Source organism: Neoarius graeffei, chromosome 26 (assembly GCF_027579695.1).
Source record: "Neoarius graeffei isolate fNeoGra1 chromosome 26, fNeoGra1.pri, whole genome shotgun sequence".
NCBI classification, from domain to species: Eukaryota; Metazoa; Chordata; class Actinopteri; order Siluriformes; family Ariidae; genus Neoarius; species Neoarius graeffei.
The window spans coordinates 38,270,759-38,297,850 of record NC_083594.1 but is presented as its reverse complement, the minus strand read 5'-3'; the positions used below and the strand labels follow the sequence as shown (position 1 = coordinate 38,297,850).

The window sequence follows — 27,092 nt, the reverse complement described above, 5'->3', positions numbered from 1 at the left end:
GGGTCCTTTGTGACCTCACTGACTATTACACACCTTGCTCTTGGAGTGATCTTTGTTGGTCGACCACTCCTGGGGAGGGCAACAATGGTCTTGAATTTCCTCCATTTGTACACAATCTGTCTGACTGTGGATTCGTGGAGTCCAAACTCTTTAGAGATGGTTTTGCAACCTTTTCCAGCCTGATGAGCATCAACAACGCTTTTTTCTGAGGTCCTCAGAAATCTCCTCTGTACGTGCCATGATACACTTCCACAAACATGTGTTGTGAAGATCAGACTTTGATAGATCCCTGTTCTTTAAATAAAAAGCCACACCTGATTGTCATCCCATTGCCCAGCCACACCTGATTGTCATCCCATTGACTGAAAACACCTGACTCTAATTTCACCTTCAAATTAACTGCTAATCCTAGAGGTTCACATAATTTTGCCACTCACAGATATGTAATATTGGATCATTTTCCTCAATAAATAAATGACCAAGTATAATATTTTTGTCTCATTTATTTAACTGGGTTCTCTTTATCTACTTTTAGGACTTGTGTGAAAATCTGATGATGTTTTAGGTCATATTTAAGAAGAAATACAGAAACTTCTAAAGGGTTCACAAACTTTCAAGCACCACTGTACCGGTAAATCAATCTGTTCTGGAAGGAACCTGACTCTGCAAAACTACTAAGCAAGCAACATGAGAACCAAGGAGCACTCCAAACAGGTCAGAGACAAAGTTGTGGAGAAGTATAGCTCAGGGTTGGGTTATAAAAAAATTAAAAATCCCAAACTTTGAATATCCCACAGAGTACCATTAAGTCCATTGTAGTAAAATGGAAAGAATATGTCACCACTACAAACCTGACAAGGCCGCCCACCAAAACTCACAGACCGGGCAAGGAGGGCATTAATCAGAGACACAACAAAGACACCAAAAATAACACTGAAGGAGCTGCAAAGATCCACAGCAGAAATGAGAGTATCTGCCCATAGGACCACTTTAAGCCATACACTCCACAGAGTGACACTTTATGGAAGAGTGGCCAGAAAAAATCATTGCTTAAGAAAACACGTTTGGAGTTTGCCCAACAGCATGTGGCAGACTCCCCAAACAAATGGAAGAAGATTCTCTGGTCAGATGAGACTAAAATTGAACATTTTGGCCATCATGGGAAATGCCATGTGTGGTGCAAACCCAACACCCTGAGAACACCATTCCTACAGTGAAGCATGGTGGTGGCAGCATCATGCTGTGGGGATATTTTTCATCTGCAGGGACAGGAAAGCTCGTCAGGACTGAAGGAAAGATGGATGGCACTAAATACAGGGGAATTCTGGAGGAAAACCTGTTTGAGTCAGCCAGAGGTTTGAGACTGGGATGAAGGTTCATGTTCCAGCAGGACAATGACCCTAAACATACTGCTAAAGCTACACTGGAGTGGTTAAAAGGGAAACATTTAAATGTCTTGGAATGGCCTAGTCAAAGTCCAGACCTCAAGCCAATTGAGAATCTGTGGCATAACTTGAAGATTGTTTTACACCAGCACAACCTATCTAACTTGAATTAATCAACTAATTATATGACTTATGAAGTTAATTGGTTGGACCAGCTCTTATTTAGGGGTTTCATATGAAAGAATCCCTATACACACTGCAGATTTCTGGGTTGTTTTTTTAAATTATTATTATTGTTTGTGTCACAATAAAACAGCAATTTGCACCTTTAAAGTGGTAGGCATGTTATGTAAATCAAATGGTGCTAACCCCTCAAAAATCCATTTTAATTCCAGCTTGTAATGCAACAAAACAGGACAAACACAAAGGCGGATGAATACTTTTGCAAGACACTGTACAGTATGTAAAAATTCAGGATCAAATTCACAGGATTCTTTCCCTTGGGGAACAGCAGCGTATGAGTTCAAACAGTCAGTATTAGGAGGGGAAGCACAGGTATTCCCATGTGTTAGAGCAGGTTTAACAAGCTCAGAGGTTTAGAGAAAAGAAAGTGTGAGGTCAGATGAAAGAGAAGAAGGATTTTGGAAGCTTTTGCCCCCTGATACCGCCATTACCACATCAACAGTGATTTATAAAGAGGGTAGGTCTGTTACAGACAAAGGGTTCTTTGGTTCATTGTTTACAAATGGATGGCTAGACCAATGTAGAAACTGAGCAGTTTCACTTTTATTGAATTTGAAGGAACATAGGACATAACAGATCAGTGTTCTGAATATGAAAACAGTGTAGAAAGCCAGACTGGAGTGACTGGAGCAAAATGTTGTGGCCTGATCTGCTCTCAGTCCAAAGCGGATAAAGGGACACAGGGGATGCCTCTCATTACCTCACTAGAAGATTTGAAAAAACGTTGCCTGTTCTGATGAAATGTGATTTCTGCTGCGACGGTACAGTCAGATTTATAGGACCCAACCTGCCTTGTGTCAACAATTCAGGCTAGTGGTGGAGGTGTGATTGTGTGAGGAATGTTTTCTTGGCACACATAGGGTTTCGCAGTACCAATCGAGCATCTGATTTGTTCATCAAGAACAATATTCACACACACACACACAGTTATAGTCCTAAAGACGAATACACCTGAGCTTTCAATCATTCTCTATAACACTTATCCATTATGAGTTGCAAATGAGCTGGAGCCAATCCCAGCTGACATTGGGATAGAAGTGGGGTACACCCTGGACAAGTCACCAGTCTATTACAGGGCTAACACAGAGACACAGACACTCGTTCACACTACATTACATTCACATCTATTGGCAATTTACAGTAGCCAGTTGCTCTAATCTGCATGTTTTTAGACTGTGGGAGGAAACCCACACAGGCATGGTAAGAACATGCAAACTTCCCAGTCAGCCGCCAGATTCAAACCCAGAACCTTCTTGCTGTGAGGCAACACTGATAACCACTGCACCAGTAAACCTTTTCTTTTTTCAAATGAAAACTGCATTTTGTTTAATAGAACTCTTGAGCACCAGGAGGCTCAACAGATTAGTTACAGAATCCTCTCATATACCCCAAAACTTTCTGTACTGACACCTCTGAACACTAAAAGGTCCACAGCAATTTATTCAATGAAAAGAATGAGCAGGTAAATGTTGAGGCAGTGAGTGTTACACTGCTGAGGATTCAGTTGACTCAGAGAAATACATAGAGAGAAAGAGAATGAGCGTTGGGAAAGCCTGGCTTACACTATCAAGCCTCCAGCTGATCCCATAGCACTCCGACCTGCATGCCAGTTTTCAGCCTACACTTCCTCTTCAGGCCCACTCATTTAACGAGTGCGCCATTAGTGCTTGCTTTAAAATATCTCACTCAAAAGACTATAATATGAATCACCAAGGCAGATTTAAATGTGTAGGCTGAGCTGCTATGTAGTGCGGGAGAGAAAAAAAATCAAACAGCAACTGAGCTGCATTGGAGATAGAAAACACACCAAGCCAAGGGGGCACTAAATAAGATCTGAATTACAACACTATGGTGAACATGTCCACAATAATGCCACATAACCACAAACGACACTTCTTAGCGATTTAATGAACATTCAGTCTCACTTCAATATAAATAATATTTGAGTGTAAAAACATCTCTATAATTGCAGAACACATTTATTTCAAGAACTAAGTACCATCATCTTTGTGTCTTGATGTGTTTTACCAATACTTGTGTCTCTCCTTTAGTTTAACCAACAGGACTGTGGTGACAAATGACTTTGTTTATATATACACACACACTGTATATATAAAGTATCATTTCTACATCATAATTTAAGCTGCAGCCACTGGACAGCAAATTTTTCATGACCATGAGTGGAAAAACTATGATTGGTAGAGGATTGGGGGAGGCGCTAGATGACATCTGTCCTCAGAGGCTGGGCTGTTCACATGACTTTCATGGTTGAGTCAAAATGAGAAGCACTTCACACACACACACACACACACACACACACACACACACACAAACCATAATCGAGATTTGTGTGAAGGCTGTCTGCGGACAGATGCTCTACAATCAGCTCATAAACCTTCAGAGTAAAATGCACATTTGACCAGCCATGACATTACCCATAAAAACATGGCTAAGTAATGCCCACTTTTAATTGCCCTTTCATCTCTTTCACTTGTGATGTGTGACTCAAATTCATATGGAGGCATGTCAGTAATCTATAGTATCATGAAACTAGTCTGAAGTTATATAATTATAAATGATAAGATATGCAATTCATTTCTGTATATTCAAATGAATCCATTCAACAAAAAGACCTATGGAAAACCGTGCATGGGAGCATCCTGGGATCTGTAGCAAGAAAAATACAAATTGAGCAGCTTAAACTAAACAGTCATTTCTGTTTCCAGTTGAGAGTATGCTGTGCGCATTTTGTCTGCCACTTCTCATCAGAGCATTTTATTTGTCTTTTTTTCCCTCCCTTTGTTTTTCTTTTTGTGTTTGTATACACTGTGTGCACAATTATTAGGCAAGTGAGTACTCTGACCCTACCATTATTTCTATGCATGTTTTCCAACCGCAAGCTAGATACACTTGAATGCTAATTGGATTTAAGCATTCTCAGGTGGTATTTATTTGTGTAATGAGGGAGGGTGTGACCTAAAGTAATTAATACCCTATATTAAGGTGTGCATAATTATTAGGCAGCTTCTTTATCTCAGGCAAAATGGGCCAAAAAAGAGATTTAACAGACACTGAAAAGACAAAAATTGTAAAATGCCTATCAGAGGGATGCAGCACTCTTGAAATAGCTAAGCTATAGAAATGTGAGCACAGAACAATCAAACGTTTTGTTGCAAATAGTCAACAGGGTCGCAAAAAATGTGTGGAGAAGAAAAGACACAAATTAACCGCAAAAGACTTGAGAAGGATTAAACATGAAGCTACCAGGAACCCATTATCCTCCAGTGCCACAATATTCTAGAACTGCAACTGACCTGGAGTGTCCAGAAAGACAAGGTGTTCGGTGCTCAGAGACATGGCCAAGGTAAGGAAGGCTGAAACACGACCACCACTAAACAAGACTCACAAGTTGAAATGTCAAGATTGGGCCAAGAAATATCTGAAGACAGATTTTCCAAAGGTTTTATGGACGGATGAAATGACAGTGACTCTGGATAGACCAGATGGATGGGCCCATAGCTGGATAACTAATGGACACAGGGCACTTTGACTCAGACACCAGCAAGGTGGTGGAGGGGTAATGGCATGGGCTGCTATTATTAAGGATGAGCTAGTTTGACCATTTCAGGTTGAAGATGGACTTAACATCAACTTCCAAACCTACTGCCAGTTTCTAAAAGATACATTCTTCAAGCAGTGGTATGGGAAGAAGTCTGCATCATTCAAGAAGGCCATGATTATTATGCAGAACAATGCACCATCACATGCACCCAAGTACTCCACTGCTTGGCGAGCCCACAAAGGCCTTAAAGATGACAAAGTAATGACATGGCCCCCTTCCTCACCTGACTTAAACCCTATTGAGTACTTGTGGCCCCTTCTTAAGCATGAGATTTACAGCGAGGGAAGACAATACACCACTCTGAATAGCATTTGGGAGGCCGTGGTTGCTCCTGCACAAAAAGTTGATCGTCAACAAATCAAAAAACTAACAGACTGGATGGAAGGCTCATGGCAGTTATTGAAAAGAAGGGTGGCTATATTGGTCACTGAATATTCTTGAAATGCTAGAAGTGTTTATTTGTTAATTCTGAGTTGTTTATTTGTTACACTGAAAATTAAAATAAACAAGTGAGATGGGAAACTTTAAGCTTTTCATTTAGTTGCATAATAATTCTGCACACTAAATGTTGCCTAATAATTCTGCACACTTATATATTCCCCTGAGAAGGCCTAAACTCCCCTTTCCTTTGTTAATCATTCTGGTTTTAGGTTTATTAACAATTTGGATTGACTGAGAGCACTGTATTTGTTCAACGATAAAATTAATCATCAGGAATACAACTTGCCTAATAATTGTGCACACAGTGTAGTTTGATGGGTTTTTTTTGTTTGTTTGTTTTGTCCGCCGGTTGTGGCGTAGGTTCCCTCCAGGCCTTGGTCCGCCATGGGTGATGCCAATGCTCCTTGCTATGGACTGCAGTTAGCTTGTTACTTTTTTAACATCAGTGCTCTATGGGGCAGCACTTCTGTGATTGGTGTGGTGTACCAAGCGAGGTTGCCCGGTGGTGTCGTGGTGGCTGTGCAAGTGGTTTGGGACATGCCAGCGCTCTGTGCAGCGATGCTTCTGTGCTCACTTTGTGGATCCATGGCACAGTGTTCGAAGCAATGTTGCCTGGCATCATCACAGCGGCTGTGCAGGCGGTGTGGAATTTATCTTCGTGTGCCTTTTGGTGGGACTGTGGTAGCTACGCCATTGGAATTACATCTTGATCCTTTTTTGGTGGAGACTGTTTTTTTTCCTAATTGTAAAGCAACCTTAGGTGTGAGAAAGGCGTGATATAAATTGAACTACGGTGGTGCTTGAAAGTTTGTGAACCCTTTAGAATTTTCTATATTTCTGCATAAATATGAACTAAAACATCATCAGATTTTCACACAAGTCCTATAAGTAGATAAAGAGAACCCAGTTAAACAAATGAGACAAAAATATTATACTTGGTCATTTATTTATTGAGGAAAATGATCCAATATTACATATGTGTAAATGGCAAAAGTATGTGAACCTCTAGGATTAACAGTTAATTTGAAGGTGAAATTAGAGTCAGATGTTTTCAATCAATGGGATGACAATCAGGTGTGGCTGGGCACGCTGTTTCATTTAAAGAACAGGGATCTATCAAAGTCTGATCTTCACAACACATGTTTGTGGAAGTGTATCATGGCATGAACAAAGGAGATTTCTGAGGACCTCAGAAAAAGCGTTGTTGATGCTCATCAGGGTGGAAAAGGTTACAAAACCATCTCTAAAGAGTTTGGACTCCACCAATCCACAGTCAGACAGACTGTGTACAAATGGAGGAAATTCAAGACCATTGTTAACCTCCCCAGGACTGGTCAACCGACAAAGATCACTCCACAAGCAAGGTGTGTAATAGTCAGCGAGGTCATAAAAGACCCCAAGGTAACTTCTAGCAACTGAAGGCCTCTCTCACATTGGCTAATGTTAAAGTTCATGAGTCCACCATCAGGAGAACACTGAATAACAATGGTGTGCATGGCAGGGTTACAAGGAGAAAGCCACTGCTTTCCAAAACGAACATTGCTGCTCATCTGCAGTTTGCTGAAGATCACATGGACAAGCCAGGAGGCTAGTGGAAAAATGTTTTGTGGACGAATGAGACTAAAATAGAAATTTTTGGTTTAAATGAGAAGTGTTATGTTTGGAGAAAGGAAAACACTGCATTCCAGTATAAGAACCTTATCCCATCTATGAAACATGGTGGTGGTAGTATCATGGTTTGGGCCTGTTTTACTGCATATGGGCCAGGACGGCTTGCCATCATTGATGGAACAATGAATTCTGAATTATACCAGAGAATTCTAAAGGAAAATGTCAGGACATCTGTCCATGAACTGCATTTCAAGAGGAGGTGGGTCACGCAGCAAGACAATGACCCTAAGCACACAAGTTGTTTTACCAAAAAATGGTTAAAGAAGAATAAAGTTAATGTTTTGGAATGACCAAGTCAAAGTCCTGACCTTAATCCAATCAAAATGTTGTGGAAGAACCTGAAGCGAGCAGTTCATGTGAGGAAACCCACCAACATCCCAGAGTTGAAACTGTTCTGTACAGAGGAATGGGCTCAAATTCCTCCAGGCTGGTGTGCAGGACTGATCAACAGTTACCAGAAACATCTAGTTGCAGTTATTGCTGCAAAAGGGGGTCACACCAGATACTGAAAGCAAAGGTTCATATACTTTTGCCACTTACAAATATGTAATATTGGGTCATTTTCCTCAATAAATAAATGACCAAGTATAGTATTTTTGTCTCATTTGTTTAACTGCGTTCTCTTTATCTACTTTTAGGACTTGTGTGAAAATCTGATGATGTTTTAGGTCATATTTATGCAGAAGTATAGAAAATTCTAAAGGGTTCACAAACTTTCAAGCACCACTGTAATTATTGTTATTATTATTATTATTATAAACATACAGTACTCATGTGTAAATTGAGCATGAAGAAGTGTACGCTCATCAATCTCTAAAGAAATAAGGATTTGTATAACAAATATTACTGTCCAATTTAGAGGACAGACCCAATGTCCAATTACATAAACAAAAGCTCAATACAACACCAATTACTTTCCTACGGTAGTGTGGTTTTCACAGAATAGCAGCATGTTAACCAAGAATCTGGACACATTAGTTGTGAATCATGCTGTCTGTTGTGTTTTATGCAAGACCAACTCTCTGAGGATGAAATGAATTCCTGCAGAACAGACAGCATCAAAGGACACTACATTCAAATGAATACAAAAAGGATCTGTTCACTTGTAGGTAAATGGCATTTGGATAATCAAATTGAGAAGGTGAGGCCACCACCAGAAATACGAATATAGAAAGATATTAGCATAACCGCACACTAAAATGCCTTCACAACCAACCTTTATAGTAGAAGAGACATCGATCTGTGAGCACAAACCAGCGCTTGTTCCACTGCTTCACACCACTGCTGGCCTGCAATAAGACCATTATAATCATTAGAATCATAGTCGAACAACAGCAACTCATTATGCTTGTGATGGATTGATGTGGTATTAGGTAGGAGGACTGAAATGTATTATCTCTCAGTAGTTTGACTATGAAACTATTACAGTTGAGCAATGCATTATATCAAGAGGTGTAATTGATGACATAGTAAGAATTATATTAAGAACACAGGCATCTAAAGACAGAAAGGCAGCTGTATTAATCATTTAAAACACTTGAATATGTTTTGCTAGTCTCTAATGCTTTACTGGGTTCATGCCAAATTTCCTCCAGATACCAAACAGTGGGCGGCACGGTGGTGTAGTGGTTAGCGCTGTCGCCTCACAGCAAGAAGGTCCTGGGTTCGAGCCCCGGGGCCGGCGAGGGCCTTTCTGTGTGGAGTTTGCATGTTCTCCCCGTGTCCGCGTGGGTTTCCTCCGGGTGCTCCGGTTTCCCCCACAGTCCAAAGACATGCAGGTTAGGTTAACTGGTGACTCTAAATTGACCATAGGTGTGAATGTGAGTGTGAATGATTGTCTGTGTCTGTGTGTCAGCCCTGTGATGACCTGGCGACTTGTCCAGGGTGTACCCCGCCTTTCGCTCGTGGTCAGCTGGGATGGGCTCCAGCTTGCCTGCGACCCTGTAGAAGGATAAAGCGGCTAGAGATAATGAGATGAGATGAGATACCAAACAGTAACCTTTATAAGAAATTTTAGAAACATTTGGGGGTATAAATGTGCATGGCTAGAAAAAGCACCTCAACACTCAGTTCACCTGCCATTACTGTCTTGAAAGCAATGGCACTATGCTCGGGGTATTCATATTTCCTGGGTATGACATTAAACTACATCCAGTGGTGAGGCCCTAAGCTGAGAGGCAAAAGGCTTTGGGGATAGTGGAGCGACCCCTTAATTGCCATCACTCCCAGGTCCACCCTGACTCGGGGTGGTAGCACCTGCTAAGGGTGCCAACTATGGCTCAAATAGCAAAACTGCCCACTGCCTTGTGAGTGGCTAGGGACAGCCAAAGGCTAAGGGAGCATACCTTGACAGAAAAGCACCAGGGGAATGCCTACCCCTTGCATGCTAAGTCTGGGCATGCCTGCACATTGTTGCTTGACTACATTGTGGAGATCCTTTCAACGAGTGTTACAGTGTCACCAGCAAGTGTTCTAGAGTGCGTAGGGCTGGTTGAGGCATTGAAAACCTCCAGGCCATCCACTGCACCCTACTCCATGTCCTGCCATCTTGACATTGTCCTGCTGCGGGAAGCCATGGATCCTGGGCGAGAGAGTGAGGTTGGTGCAGCGCAACCCACGCTCACTGAAATCCAACCGCAAGCACAAGTCATGCCTTCATCGGCGCCATCCACTATCAAATCCATCCATCACCCCCCCCCCCCCCCCCCAAGTCCTCCGGCAATGGGCGAGTGACGAACCGGCAAGTGTTGGACTGAACTGGCAGCCGTAGCCACAGACCCACACGCGAGGCAGCCCGGGCCATAGGGTCATTGTCTGGTGAATGAGGCAGCACTGGACCTTGGCAGCCACCCCAGTGTCTGAGCAGCCCTCTTCAGGAATGCACTGCTCACCTCCATGGCATGAGGAAGGGACTAGAAAAGGTGTCCCAAACATTGCCTGCCTCACAACCCTCCCTTGGCCAGCTTACCGCGGCTGGCAGGAATTCCCAACTTCCGCGGTAGAAACAAACAGAAAGTCATGAAAAACAAGGTGACTTCACTCACCTTGGGAGCCTGGAATGTGCGTACTCTCCTTGACAGAGCTTGCGCCTCTAGACCAGAGAGACGAACTGCTCTGGTTGCACATGAGCTGGCAAGATACTGGATCCAGATAGCAGCCCTGAGCGAGACCCGTCTTGCTGGTGAGGGTCAGCTGAGCTGCACTCAAAAAAAAAAACATTGGATTTACTTAACCGAGTTATGGCAACCGGTCCCACGAAACTGTGTTAATTTAGATGTATTGAATACAGTTATGTTGAATTATTCAAAACATAACTATATTCAATACATCTAAATTAACACAGTTTCGTGGGACCGGATGCCATAACTTGGTTAAGTAAATCCAATGTTTTATTTTTTTGAGTGTGGTTGGTTGAGTTGGAGCTGGTTTCACCTTCTTTTGGAGTGGGAAAGTCATGAATCTGGTGTAAGCTTTGCAGTACAAACCAGCCTTGTGAAGAAGCTGATGTCCCCTTCAAAAGGCATTAATGACAGGCTCATGACACTCCGTCTCCCACTTCCTGGCAAACACTTTGCTACCATCATAAGCGTCTATGCACCAACTTTGACTAATCCCAATGATGTGAATGCTACCATTGCTGCAGTGCCTAAGAGAGACAAACTCATCATCTTAGGGGACTTCAACGCAGATGTTGGATCTGACCATGAAACATGGCCTGGCATTATCGGCAAATACAGCATAGGAAAGTGCAACAGTAATGGTGAACTTCTGCTGGAGACATGCTCAATGCACCAACTCGTGATTACCAACTCGCTTTTCCGGCTCCCACCTCACAACAGAACATCTTGGAAACATCCACGATCGAAGCATTGGCACCTGCTGGATTACGTCCTCATGAGAAGGAGAGATAATAGATATCAGGATCACAAAAGCCATGTGTGGTGTGGAATGCTGGACAGACCACCGCCTGCTGGTCTCCAAGCTCAAGCTACATATCCAACCACCAAGATGACCCCAAGGGAAGAAAACTACGACATGGCTAAACATCACATCACTCACCAACTCCAACAACAGACAAGCTCTCTCAGATCAGCTCTCAGGAGTGCTATCCACGCTGTGACTGACCAACAATGTGGAAGAAGACTGGGCCAAGTTCAGGGACGCCATTCATGGAGCTGCTCTTACAGTGCTTCGGCCGGTATGTGTAAGCACCAGGACTGGTTTGACGAGTGTGACAGTCAAATCAATGCACTGCTCCAAGAGAAGCACCAGCTACACCAAGCCGTTCTTTTAGACCCAAACTCTCCTCAGAAGAGAGCCGCACTAACCATCATCAAGATCAAGCTTCAACGAGAACTTTGGCGCATGCAAGACTCCTGGCTCAGTACCAAAGCAGAAGAAATCCAGGGCTATGCAGACCGCAAAGATTGGAAGAATTTCTATAATGCCATAAGAGCCATCTACGGACTACCTACATCTGGAGCATCACCCATACTGACTGCAGACAGCAGCAAACTGCTCACAGAGAAAGAAGATATCCTCCATCGCTGGGCAGAGCACTTTGAAAATGTGTTGACCCATCCTTCCAGCTTTAACTTCGCTGCCATTGAGCACCTCCCTCAAGTGCCGGTGGACCATCGCCTGGATGATCTACCCTCAGAGGCAGAAGTGGTCAAGGACATCAAGGGATTATCAAGCAGGAAAGTCCCTGGACAAGATGCCATCCCTGCTGAAGTATATGCTTGTGGAGGACCAATACTCATCCACAGCCTGACTGAACTGTTCAGAAGGATGTGGCAGCAGCGCCAGATCCCACAGGATTTCAAGGACGCGTCTATTGTTCATTGCTACAAACGCAAAGGTCACCGCCACAACTGCAACAACCATTGGGACCTCTCTCTGTTGTCAATCACTGGAAAGGTTTTGGCTCATGTTATGTTGAACCGTCTGACAGTGCACCTCAAAAAGGGTCTACTACCCGAAAGCCAGTGTGGGTTCCACAGTGGTCACAGTACTGTCGACATGATCTTTGCTGCCTGCCAACTCCAGAAGAAATGTCAAGAGCAGAATGTCAGCCTGTACTCCACTTATGTGGACTTGACCAAGGCATTTGATACCGTGTGTCAAGAAGGACTCTGGAAGATCATGTCCAAATTTGGCTGCCCAGACCACTTCATCTCAATGGTCTGGGAGTTTCATGATGGTATGCAGGCATGGGTTTAAGATGATGGAGCCCACAGTGAACCATTTGCTGTGACCAACGGCATAAAGCAAGGTTGTGTCCTAGCACCCACACTTTTCAGCATCATGTTCTCAGCCATGCTCACAGATGCATTTCGTAAAAGAGACATTGGAATCAGCATCTGCTACTGGACTGACAGAGGTCTTTTCAACCTTCGAAGACTTCAGACTAAGACGAAAGTCTACATCACCTCTATCCAGGAATTTCTCTTTGCGGACGACTGTGCACTCAATGCCCTGACTGAGGAAGAGATGCAAGAAACCATGGACCACTTTGCAGCTGCATGCACAAACTTCAAACTGACCATAAACACCAAGAAGACAGAGGTGTTGTACCAACCTGCACCAGGTCAGCCATACATTGAGCCTCAGATCACCATTGGAGGTGAGCTGCTCACTACCTGCGAGAAGTTTGTGTACCTTGGTAGCACCCTGTCACACAGTGTCCACATTGACCAAGAAGTCAGCTATCGCATCTCTAAGGCAAGTGCAGCATTTGGCAGACTGCAGTCCTCTGTGTGGGATCACCATGGAATTTCTCTTAGTACAAAGCTGCAAGTCTATCAAGCAATAGTCATCACTTCACTCCTTTATGGCTGTGAAATGTCTACAGCCATCACACAAAGCAATTGAATAGGTTCCACATGCATTGCCTGCGAAAAATCATGCATGTCACATGGGAAGAGAAAATTCCAGACACAGAGATCCTAGGCAGAAGAAGAAGAAGAACTCAGATGGTCTGGTCATGTTCACCGCATGGCTGATGACCGGCTTCCCAAACGTCTACTATATGGAGAGCTGTGTGTGGGGCGTCGCTTGCAGGGTGGTCAGAGGAAAAGGTACAAAGATGCCCTCAAGGTCAATCTGAAGTGCTGCAACATCTGCCCAGAGACCTGCGAAAGTGTGGCCGCCAACCAAAGCTATTGGCATGCTGCTATCACCAATGGAGTCAAGCACTTTGAGCAACAGTGCATCCTAGAAGCGCAAGCCAAGCGCCATCAGAGAAAGAGCTGCACACGAAGCCCCATTTCATCTTCACCAAGTCATCCTCCACCCCTCACCTCATTAACATGCCCTCACTGTCATTGCACATTCTGTGCAAAGATTGGCCTCATAAGCCACCTTCGCACACACCAGCAATGAAGAATCATGGTCATCTTCGAAACCGAAGGACGAACATCATCATCATATTTCCGATGCATAGTATGTTATACATCACACTAAATGCCAACGCTACACATCATGCTTCTGATTCTGGAACTCCAACAGGTTATGTAAAAACACAGACTGGTACCCCTTTTCATCCAACAGGGAATGGGTTCCATTCTGATTTGTGCACCAAATTTTGAACCGTTCAAAACATTTCGACCAAAAATAAATTGGTTCGGAACCTGAAAAGTTGGTTCCCAACTGGAAACAAAACATAGCTGTTTTTTTCCAGCTTTGTCATGTTTCCATGACAACATCAGTGGGTATGTTATTAGTTTGGAGAGGAAGCGGAGCACAGTAATGGGGAACGCAATGGAAAAGGATTCATCTTCAGGAAAAATGGACCAAAATCAAATATCTTGCAATAAAAGAACAAAAGCTCACAGGTAATAAGTGTGCAGCGCCATCTTGCAACTACTGTTTACCCCCGTGTGAACTGTGCAACACCCTCCGTTCATGACGCATCCTTGATTATAACAGTTCTTCTCAAAACTGGTGAAAACATGGCTAGCTGGTCCCAAGGTTCAAAGAATCATGAACGGAACCAGTTCAAGAACTTGCTCCCTGTTGGTTGAAAAGGGGTATGGGAGGGCTTTATACCCATTTCTTATGTTCAGTGTAACCAATCAAAGCATAATGAGGGCTCTTATTAAAGGCAATATTCCAGGATCTCTGTTTAAAAAGGGCTAGTGAGCCACCACTGCTGACTATACACTGTATTCTTTCTGCATTTTAAGATGAGTAAGCTTAACATTGTATTAAACCCTGCACACATGTACATGTAATGTTAACATAAAACTAAAATCAATTACTTTTGCAAAAAATTGGTGAAAGCGTGAAAACAGGGCAAACGTCATATGTTGAAAGCAAAAAATCTGTTTGCTTTAAAATATCCATAATCAAGTGTCTCTGTGCCTATTCACTTACTGCAAATGAAAGCTTCATCAATGCCAAATGGAAAAACAAATCCTGTGTTCTAAATTACTTCACTAGTCTAGGGAGCCAGTATGACATGGTCAAGTCCAACATGAAACTTTATACAGTGTATGCTTAGTTCAGTTTCTCTAATCATTGAAAAAAAAAATGCACTGCAATATTATATTACTGATGCTTCCAAGTGGTGCAACCGAAAAGATCATGAGTTCGAATCTTCATGATGGCACAGCTATTTGTTGCCAGCAGCCACAGGAGGAAAATTGGCTGTGCTCTCTGGGTGAAAGGGATAGGATTACTCTCTCTCTCTCCCCTGTCAATCATAGCAACACTAGCCAATCATGGGTGGCTGTGAGTACAGGTATGTAGAAGAGAGCAGATAGCTTTTTTTCTCCGAGTGTGTTATACTGCCCTTAGTTGCTTTCACATGTCCTATGATAAAGGCAGGTGCCCAAATTGGGAAGAATAAAACATTTTTTATGACATATCATAATTGTCATCAGAAATACAAATTATACATTGCTAAATGCTGAATGCTCAGTTTAGTAGGAAATTGTTAATTATAACAACATCAATTCATTGTCTCAGTGCAATACTGCTCTCACAAATGTTACCTGTTTATGGAGCCAGCCTTGTTTGGTCACTTCAGCCTTTGGATTACGCCGCATGGAATTGGAGCGCTTCCCAAATGTAGCAGCTCTCTTAGGCGTCCGTGAAACCAGCTACATGCGGACACAGGAGAATGTTTATGCTTTGTTGAACACCACGCATAAACATAACACCACACATAGACAACGTGGTTGATGGATAATGATATTACTGGGTTGCTGTGATACGATAAATTAGCCAATGATCATTTGATCAGGGTTTTGGAGCTCGGATTTTTTTCTTGATTGGATAATTCTGTGTTTTCCCTGCTCACACATTTGACTCAGCTCACCCAGGATATTACTGAGTAAGTCAAGCCAGATGCTCGGAGTTTGTAGTTTATTAGCATGTTATACCTCGTGAATTGGCATTGCACTGTATATTAGAACAACAGGGACCCGGACAGAGAACCTCACTTTAGTGTAAATAGTGTATAAGGAATAAAACATTCACATTTATAGTATTTGGTAGACGCCCTTATCCAGAGCAACTTAAACAAGTACCCTGTTGTCTCACATACACATCTAAATTGTTTTATTCCCTTATATGACAGTGATTTGCTATCAACTGCAATTTTTAAAAAAAAATTATTAATGAATAATATGTCATTGTCATCAGAACATCATCGATATGTCATAATAATATACTTTTTAACCGCTTATAGTAACATTTAGTGTTGTGGGTCATTTGTGATTCAAATTAGTTCTTTATCACTTACATTATTACAGTGACTATATAAACACCAACTGTGCCTCACAAGCATTTGTTTTTCTTTCTAGTAAAGTTAATAATTAAAAAAAAAAGCAGATTGCCATTTTACTGAGAAAACAAGCACCGGAAGCTCATCTGTCCTGAAGACTTTCCCTCGGTGGAACTCTTACTGAGTGTTACAAAGCGCTGACTCTGCCCATAAACATCAGCTTACAGAAAATGTCACCAAGTTATCAAGTTACATGTTTTTCTTTGTTAAATAACAACACATTTTTAATCTGTTTATTAGCTTAGGTTATCATTATTGTGGAAGATATGGCATACAAGTCCCTGTGAATGAGCTGTTACTATGGCAACGGTATTGCATTAGAGCAAGCTCATTAATATAAACCTGTGATATGAATTTCAGATGAAATGACTGTCAGAGTTGCTGTTATAGAAAATGAATCCACGCGGTCAGATTCGAGAATTCAACAGAACTGTAGTATTAGGCTGTTTTTTTATTTATTTAACCTGATACTGGATTTAGTTATACAGTACACCTTCTGGGAAAATCTAGTCTAGTTAGATTATACAGTAGCAGCCAAATGTTTGTACATGCCTACCAGGAATTTAGGTTATTTCTTTTTTTATTACTTTTTTAGAATAAACTTTTTTCTAACTCAGGTGAGAGAGCCAATTCTTAAATTATAAATTCAGATAACATCATGCAAGGCATCAGTTTGACTGTTTATATTGGTTTAAGAACCAATTTAGATAAAGTATTTAAAAATGCACCTTTAATGAAAGAATATTGTTAAGACCATGAAAAATATCTTCAATTTGCCATGTCCACACTTACAGTGTCTTGCAAAAGTATTTATCCAGCCTGGTGTTTGTCCTGTTTTGTCGCATTACAAGCTAGAATTAAAATGGATTTTTGGAGGGTTAGCACCATTTGATTTACACAACATGCCTACCACTTTAAAGGTGAAAATTGTTGTTTTATTGTGACACAAACAATAATTACAGTGAAAAAAACAGAAATCTGGAGTGTGCAGAGGTATTCACCCCCCCCAAAAAAAATTAATATTATTATTTCTTAAAAACGCATATTCACATAGAAATCTCAATGCTTTTTACAGTAAAAATCATGAAAAATACTCAAAAAAAGTGATAAATATAAAGAATTATCCCCCCACCCAAAAAAAAAAATATTTATGGCAAGAAGAAAAAGATGATAAAATTATACTAGTAGCTAATAAAAAATAATCATAGTGGTTAATCACTTAAACAAAAATGTCTTTAACTTAGATTTAAAACTATCTATTGAAGGAGAGTCTTTAAGCTCAGCAGGGAGACCGTTCCAGAGCTTCGGTGCTACTACAGACAAAGCACGATCTCCATAAATTTTTGTGTATGTGCGCGGAACAGCCAAAAGATTCTTCATAGTGGACCTCAGACATCGAGTTGTAGAGTGATCGTTCAAGAGACAAGTTAGGTATTGAGGTGCAAGGCCATTACGTACTTTATACGTCAGAAACAGGATCTTGTAGATTATTCGATCTTGAACTGGGAGCCAGTGTAACCTCCTCAGAGTATCTTGGATATTATCATCAGGCTTTGGTCTGGCGACAACTCTGGCAGCAGCATTCAGGACCCGTTGAAGCTTATTGATCTCGTAAGCAGGTAAGCCATACAACAGGCTGTTACAGTGGTCCACTCTAGAGGTGACAAAAGCATGGACCAACTTTTCAGCTTGGTCTTGATCCAGATATTGTCGAATCTTAGCAATGTTACTCAAAGCCATAAAAGACGCTTTGCAACAATTAGTAATCTGACCCTTTAGAGATAGATTATGATTAAAGAGAACACCAAGGTTGCGGGCCTCAGGCTTGGGTGCTATAATTTTATCACCGACAGCAATTCCAGGTAAGGTAGAGAGTGACCGGGCAAACTTTGAGTGAATATGCAAAAGTTCAGTTTTGCCATCATTCAAAACAAGCTTATTGGCAGAACACCAGGACTTGATATCACGTATGCAGTTCTCAAGAGTGGATTGTGCAGAGTCTTGCTGATGCTTCTGGATAACACAATACAGTTGTGTATCATCAGCATACGTCATAGGCGATATTCCATGAGATATAAATATGTCTTCCAGTGGTGCAACGTAGAGGCAGAATAGGACTGGTCCAGGAACAGAACCCTGTGGGACGCCAGATTCCAGTAGATAGTTGGGCAATAAGGAACTATCAATCTTGACGCACTGAGTCCGGTTGTTAAGGTAAGAATGAAACCAAGAGATAACAGTGCCAGAGAACCCAAAATGCTTTTCAAGACGTTGGAGAAGTAGACAATGATCAATCATAAGTGTATGGCTTAAAAAGTCAATACTTTTGTAAAGCCACCTTTTGCTGCAATTACACCTGCAAGTCTCTTGGGGTATGTCTCTATTAGCTTAACATGTCTAGCCACTGGGATCTTTGCCCATTCCTCAAGGCAAAACTGCTCCAACTCCTTCAAGTTAGATGGGTTGCGTTGGTGTACAGCAATCTGCAAGTTATGCCACAGATTCTCAATTGGATTGAGGTCTGGGTTTGATTAGGCCATTCCAAGACATTTAAAGGTTTCCATTTAAACCATGGGCGGCACGGTGGTGTAGTGGTTAGCGCTGTCACCTCACAGCAAGAAGGTCCGGGTTCGAGTCCCGTGGCCGGCGAGGGCCTTTCTGTGCGGAGTTTGCATGTTCTCCCCGTGTCCGCGTGGGTTTCCTCTGGGTGCTCCAGTTTCCCCCACAGTCCAAAGACATGCAGGTTAGGTTAACTGGTGACTCTAAATTAACCGTAGGTGTGAATGTGAGTGGTTGTCTGTGTCTATGTGTCAGCCCTGTGATGACCTGGTGACTTGTCCAGGGTATACCCTGCCTTTTGCCCGTAATCAGCTGGGATAGGCTCCAGCTTGCCTGCGACCCTGTAGAACAGGATAAAGCGGTGAGAGATAATGAGATAAGATGAGACATTTAAACCACTCCAACGTAGCTTTAGCAGTATGTTTAGGGTCATTGTCCTGCTGGAACATGAACCTTCATCCCAGTCTCAAACCTCTGGCTGACTCAAACAGGTTTTCCTCCAGAATTGTCCTGTATTTAGTGCCATCCATCTTTCCTTCAGTCCTGATGAGCTTTCCTGTCCCTGCAGATGAAAAACATCCCCACAGCATGATGCTGCCACCACCATGCTTCACTGTAGGAATGGTGTTCTCAAGGTGTTGGGCTTGCACCACACATGGCATTTCCCATGATGGCCAAAAAGTTCAATTTTAATCTCATTTGAGCAGAAAATCTTCTTCCACATGTTTGGGGAGTCTGCCACATGCTGTTGGGCTAACTCCAAATGTGTTTTCTTAAGCAATGACTTTTTCTGGCCACTCTTCCATAAAGACCCACTCTGTGAAGTGTATGGCTTAAAGTGGTCCTATGGACAGATACTCTCATCTCCTCTGTGGATCTTTGCAGCTCTTTCATTGGTATCTTTGTTGCATCTCTGTTTAATGCCCTCCTTGCCCGGTCTGTGAGTTTTGCTGGGCAGCCTTCTCTTGTCAGGTTTGTAGTGGTGACATATTCTTCCCATTTGGCTATAATGGATTTAATGGTGCTCCGTGGGATATTCAAAGTTTGGGATATTTTTTTATAACCCAACCCTGAGCTATACTTCTCCACAACTTTGTCTCTGACCTGTTTGGAGTGCTCCTTGGTTTTCATGTTGCTTGCTTAGTAGTGCTGCAGAGTCAGGGTCCTTCCAGGACAGGTTGATTTATACAGACGTCATGTGACAGATCATGTGACACTTTGATTGTACACAGGTGGATCTTAATTGACTAATTATGTGACTTATGAAGTGAATTGGTTGGGACCAGCTCTTATTTAAAAGGTGTCATTCCATGACAAACCATTTAATACTTGCTCTTTTTGAAATACCATAGGTCACTCCGAGTTGCATATGCATGCTGCATGTGAAAATGTTCTTCTATCCCCATTCCCTGTATTAGCCTATGAAAGAAAATAGATGGAAAACTGAGCGAATCAGAAAAAGCCCTACGAACTTAGGTCACTTCGAAAATTAGTAGTCATGGCCTCGCCCATAACCCACTGGAGGGAGCGTCACAGTGCTGTTAGCCAATCAGAAGCAATATGTTTACATGTCATGAATATTCATGAGTAAGAGCTGAAATCCTGTCGTTCTCTCCCCACCCACTCCTCCACCAAACTAGAACAGCCTGAAGCAGGAGCACCACAGCATTTTTTTCACCAAAACCGGCTCACAGGGCATTCATTCATACTAGAGACCACCGCTCAATTAATGAAAAAACGATGCGATGACACCTTTAAGGGTTTCCATACAAAAGGGGGTGAATACCTATGCACACTTCAGATTTCTGTTTTTACATCTTAATTATTGTTTGTGTCACAATAAAAAACAATTTGCACCTTTAAAGTGGTAGGCATGTTGTTAAATCAAACTGTGTTAACCCCCCAAAAATCCATTTTAATTCCAGCTTGTAATTCAACAAAACAGGACAAACACCAATGGGGATGAATATTTTTTGCAAGACACTGTACGACTGGATTGAATCTAACGCTGAATATTGATAATCACTGAATATTTGAATTTACTCAAGACCTTTCACTGTATCTGTATTCTGAGTTTTAGCTTATTCTTCTCTGTTTTTTGATTATTTATTTAGTTAGTTAAGTTTTTTTGGCAGTGTACTGCACTATACTGACCTGTGAGTGATTCTGGGCCTCTGAGGTTGAATGAGATGCCATGCTGAGGTTGTTTGCATTGCTGTTTGCCTCAACGACGTTGTTTGTAGGCCCTCTGCTACTCGTTTTGCCATTCATGTCCAAATCTGAGCTCCTGCGCGCGCATACACACACACACACACACACACACACACACACACACACACACACACACACACACACACACAGGTACAGTGTTCCCCCTGGGTTCTGAAAAATGTTCTCCACTTTTTTCCTTGAAAAATAAAGTCAAGGACATATTTTTCACTTTTTCTTTTTTTTCTTCACTTTGTCTGTATTTTTTCTCAGTTACCGACATATCAAAGTGGACCTAATACAGGTTTACCGAACTGGTACAATTAAAATATTTGTACAGATACAGCTAGGCCTCTCCAGTCCATATAAAATTCAGACTCCACTCCAGACTCTAATAAGACAGACTCAATTTTGGGCGCCATGTGCACCATCAACCTAAAATAAGCCTCTTTAGTTTGAGCTTATTTTAGCATGGAATTATTCAAAAGCGGAATTCGGACCCCCTTTTAGCCTTTACTTCAAGAGAACACTTGATTTACAATTGAACAGAGTCTTGGAGCAACCAGCAGTGAAGGAATCCAAATTTCCCGTCAATTTATGAACCGAACACAGAATGACACAGCGCTTTACATCATACATTCGCCGCGGGGACTCAACACAACATGCCCCCTGAAACAGCTCCCTTCAGTTGCTTGCTGGCTGATAGCACTTTCACTTTGGCAGGGTTTGTTGGTTTTTTTTTTCACCAACCCTTGTATTACTGACACTGTTCGATGTACTAGGGGATGGTAGGGGCTCTGAGTGTGCCTCCCCCATGCCTGTTTCAGCCCTTAAATCATCTTCAGTGCTTGAAGAAGCCCACCCAAAAAAACGTCGTCAGCTTAAACTACACCATTGTTTGGTTCACGCAGAGATCAGAGATAATTATTCCACCACACCAGGCTGATTAAGATGCATCGCGAATGGTCAAAAGCTTGGCGCCCATTTGGTCATTATGTGTACTCAATTTTTATTGCTCACAAGCACGTGTTCATTCTTTATACTCTGGCTTCCCGCCATCTCTTCACTGGGGTTGGATTTCAGCAAACGTAGGGATTTGTGGCACGATTTCGAGAAAAGATGGTTTACGATAATGATCAAGATGACAAATACATTCGTCACCATGATGACTGCTAGTAATTTTCTCTTCGTCACTAATGACGAACGCCAGCAGGAACCTACAGGTACAAACAGTGAGCCATCAACTTTACGCAGAGATCATTCTCAACCCAATACATAGAGTGAGTGCACTGCAAAAGAGGTCGACCTAAAAAAAAATTACAGAAAGACTATGGGAAGGAGGCAGACATGCACACATGGAGCCACGTTATTTTTATCCTCCACTGGCAAAAGCACAAGGCCGCACCCCAGTGGTTGTAGTTTAAGAACAGGCGATGGTTTCGAAAGAATGTGATTTTTAGCACAGAGTCCAGAAGACAGATGGAGAAAGAAGGCAGGGAGAAAGACTTTGCAGATGCTACCCTGTCGTCGTCATTTAATTATATTGATCCCTGGTCTGAATGTTCCAAGCCCTCTCTAGAAGCCATTGATCTGCTGACCAGCAAGACAGAAAAATTTACAACAAGTCTTTGAAGCTTATAAAGCAGCTGAAACTGAAATATGAGCTTGATTAAATAGAAGCAGCTCTAACAGAGGTCGGTCATTATGGCTCAGAACGTATTCACTCAAGCAACCTGCTCAAAGTTAATCATTGGAGGAAATCTTAGGTGATGAGGATTTTATTTGTAAAGCTTTATTGTCATTATAAACTCTGGAGCAACCTGGATGCAAATACAGTCACAGGGTTTCCATTGCAGCATTACACAAAATACAGTAGAAGTGATTTTTGAAAAATGTTGAAATGGTCTGTGCGATTAACGCTGAGTTTTCTCCTCTAGTGGCTCTCCAAGACCTGATATTTAGCATTTACATCTATCACAATAACCGTGGTTGTGTTTAATTGAATATGAAAGCAATTTTGCAAAATATTGCTTTGTTGAATCATCTGAAAAATGCAAGCAGATATATTTTTTGTGATATTTGAGAGGTTTTTTTTTTTTTTAATTCACGTGTTTCTCTATTACTTGGTTTTTAGTCACAATTTCAAATTGGGCATTAACTAGGTGAATGGAAACCCAACTAGTGATAATGATTAGCTCAGTAGCACACGATCATGCCCATGCAAGAAGCTAAGTTTATTAACTTCTTGTAACTTCAAGTGAGGTGTAAAAAAAGCCACATTTGACTGACTGTGTAGACAATTAAAAGCATCAGACCCAGGGAAGGTCTGCTTTGGAGGCATTAAATTTTATTAATGTGCTACGGAAGCCCTGTATTGATCCTCAACAATGCATAAAGGATGAGCAAGGTGGAGGTGTGGTCTCCGTGCGGGATTTACAACTCTCTAAACATCAAAGATTTATGAGCCCTCTGACGAATTCAAGGAAAATTCAACATTGAGTGAATTCAAGTATGCGCTGTGGAATTTATATGAAAATAGCTCTAACAGACATTCAGATATTTGTGTATTAGCCGGGATGATATTAAATGACGCTACTGAATAAAGCATATACACATTCAGAAAAAAAAAAAAATCATGGCACAAGCTCCTATTTGACAGAGGTGACCAGTATGAAAGATGTACAGGGTCTCTGTTTGGACTTTCCATGTCACCAATTTCAATCTGGACATGCATATGCAAACCAAAGTCCCAGTTTTTATGTCTTTATGATACAGTAGATATAAAAAGTCTACACATCCCGTTAAAATGACAGGTTTTTCTGATGTAAAAAAAATGAGACGATGATAAATAATATCAAAACTTTCCCCACCTTTAACATGACCTATAACTTGTACAATTCAATTGAAAAATGAACAAATCTGTTCGGGGGAAAAACATAAAAAAAATTTTAAAAGTACAAAAAGCTGGTTGCATAAGTGTGCACACCCTTAAACTAATACTTTGTTGAAGCATCTTCTAATTTAATTACAGCATTCAGTCTTTTTGGGTACACACCCGCCATCAATTAAAATGACTGATTAACCCCAAATAAAGTTCAGACATTTACTCAGTTGCATCCTCTAGCAAAAGCCAGGGTTCACAGAGAGCTTACAAAGCATCAAAGGGATCTCACTGTTGAAAGGTATCAGTCAGGAGAAGGGGACAAAAAAAAATTTCCATGGCATTAGATATACCATGGAGCACAGTGAAGACAGTCATCAAGAAGTGGAGAAAATATGGGACAACAGTGACATTACAGAGAACTGGACATCCCTCCAAAATTGATGAAAAGACAAGACGAAAACTGGTCAGGGAGGCTGCCAAGAGGCCTACAGCAACAGTGAAATAGCTGCAGGGATTTCTGGCAAGTAATGGTTATGTACTACACGTGACAACAATCTCCTGTATTCTCCATACAGCATGTCTGGACTTTGAGGTAGGGTCAAAGAAAAACATCCAGGCCTGGCTAAATTTTGCAAAAAAATATATATCAACTCTCCCAAAAGCAAGTGGGAAAATGTATTATGGTCTGATGAAACCAAAGGTTGAACCTTTTGGCCACAATTCCAAAAGGTATGTTTGGCGCAAAAACAACACTGCACATCACCAAAGGAACACCATACCCACGGTGAAGCATGGTGGTGGCAGCATCATGTTTTGGGGTTGTTTTTCTTCAGCTGGAACAGGGGCTTTAGTCAAGGTGGAGGGAATTATGAACAGTTCTAAATACCAGTCAATTTTGGCCCAAAACCTTCAGGTGTCTGCTAGAAAGCTAAAGATGAAGAGGAATTTCATTTTTCAGCATGACAATGACCCCAAAAAAGTTTTGGAATGGCCCAGCCAGAGCCCAGACCTAAATCCAATTGAAAATCTGTGGGGTGACCTGAAGAGGGCTGTGCACAAGAGATGCCCTTGCAATCTGATAGATTTGGAGTGCTTTTGCAAGGAAGAGTGGGCAAATATTGCCAAGTTTAGATGTGGCAGGCTGATAGACTCTTACCCAAAAAGACTGAATGCTGTAAATAAATCAAAAGGTGCTTCAACAAAGTATGCGTTTAAGGGTGTGCACACTTATGCACACTTAGCCGGTGAGTGGCCTAGTGGTTAGTGTGTCCGCCTCTCGATCGGGAGATCATGAGTTCTACTCACAGTTGGGTCATACCAAAGACCATCTTAAAAATGGTGCCATCTGGCAAGGCACATCATCATCATTTCCCTTGGCATGAAATTAGCCTAGGGGCACAGCTGCTTAGAGCAGGAGAACCTCATCTCCAACATCTGCTCAAAGTCTTGTTTGTTCATCATAGTTCTTAGGGCCTGATGTTTGTCGACCCCAAGCAGTTCCTCAACCTTCTTCCAGTTTCTTCTCTTGTCAAACAAGACAACTTTCTGGATGGCGTCGTTAGCCATTCTGCACACGTGTGCTATATACTTCAGATACTGAATGTGGCAAAAATCCTCAATAGGTTGTGATTGGGTAATTTGATGGAGCTTCATATTAGAGATCTTGAAGGCCCAATCCAAGTCCCCGTCAACTAGGGATGCAGGGTCAGTTCCCTTCTTACATTGGCCTTTAGCTGGTGCATTTTTTCTTGCATAGCCCCCAGCGATCATTTTCGAAGGAACCCATTCCAGACAGCATTCACTTTCTGGAGTTCAGTACCTGATAATTCCCCCATCTGCACACTGTACAATAGGCAGGACCACACACAAGTAGTCAAGATCTTTATGCGAGTGTTGAGGTGGATTTCGCGGTCAGTCAGCATGTGCTTCAGCTCAATCCATTTTTCAAACGCCGATGCAATCCTGTGATGCAAAAACGTCAATGACTTCCCAGTGTTGGTAATGAGATGGCCAAGATAGCGGAACTGCCTCACATTCTTTATTTCTACATTGTTTACCATCAGTAGGCTTGTTCTAGATTGTATGCTTTTGTCAACATTAAAGGCCATTGTCTCTGTCTTCTTATATAACATCTGTAGACCAAATCTCGAGAAAGTCTTGTCATATACCGGTATCTCTAAGATCTTTTTTAGCTCGTCCAGGTTCTCAGAGAACACTGCAATATCGTCAGCATACATGAGTTCTAATATTCTGGTCACACCACATGATGTCTTAGTGTGAAGTTCTCAGGGAGACACTTCATTCGGTATAACAAACTCAATCCGTGCTCCAGCCTCTGGGAATTGGCTTTTGATCTCATGGTATGCACATCTCATGACAAAGTCCATATACACATTGAATATGCTTGGACTTTCAAGAGCACCTTGGTGACACCCGACATAAGTGTTGAAATAGTGGTTGGCGCTTTTTATGCAGGCCATTGTGCCGGTGTACAGAGCTTTAAGAATGGAGATCAGTTTAGGGCACCGAAGACGGATCTCCAGGACACGAAAGAGCACATCAAGTGGTACCCAGTCATACACTGCTGACGGTCGATAAAGCAAACAAAGAGTGGGTTACATTCTTTCTCTAGTATATGTTGTACAATGCGGATTGCATCATAGGTGGATCGATTGCTTCTGAATCCGAACTGCATAGGCAGTAGGATGTGTTCATAAACTGGCCTTACTCTTTGGACAACAACCATGGATAATAGCTTCGACAGTGTTGTGATGATAGACAGACCCCAGTAGTTTTCCGCTAGGGATCTCGACCCCTTCTTATGAAGGCACGTGATCGAAAAAAGCAGCCATCCTCTAGGGACCTTTACACACTCCCATATCGTTGCCATCAGCAGAACTAGATAGAGAAGGAGCTGTTTTGAGTAAGAGTATTTGAGTTGTTCGCCAAATACTCCATCAGTTCCCTGGCACCTGCCATTTTTGAACTTAGACATGCAGTCCTCTAACTCGGATGTCTCGGAGGGGATTCATCAATAGTGTCTAGGTCTTCTGGAGGTATGATATGGCGAAAGCTATTAGGGTCAACTAGCTCTGGCTGCATGATGAAATCTCTTTCATCCAAGTGTTTCGCAAAATGCTCTTTGAGTTTCTTGGACTGTATGGTCTGTTGCCTCAATTTTGAGAGTGCAGTATAGTTTTTTGCCAACCAGAATTCCTCTTCAGTGTTCCTTTGTTCACTCGCAAAGTTGATCTTATTAGCTTTGTTCTTGTAGTATGCACTTTTAAG

The 27,092-nt window shown here is 42.0% G+C and overlaps 1 protein-coding gene across 5 annotated transcripts in view; it reads right to left on the bottom strand.

Annotated features, from left to right (window-relative positions):
* Window positions 1-27,092, bottom strand: part of plekha6 (pleckstrin homology domain containing, family A member 6) — a 182,183-nt gene that overhangs the window by 90,104 nt on the left and 64,987 nt on the right. For all 5 annotated transcript variants that reach the window (XM_060910803.1, XM_060910804.1, XM_060910805.1 and 2 more), the window contains exons 3-5: window positions 20,867-20,999; window positions 15,360-15,467; window positions 8,579-8,651 (exon numbers count right to left, since the gene is read on the bottom strand). In XM_060910803.1, coding sequence (XP_060766786.1) covers window positions 8,579-8,651; window positions 15,360-15,467; window positions 20,867-20,999 — 314 coding nt within the window. The remainder of the gene's footprint in view (window positions 1-8,578; window positions 8,652-15,359; window positions 15,468-20,866; window positions 21,000-27,092) is intronic.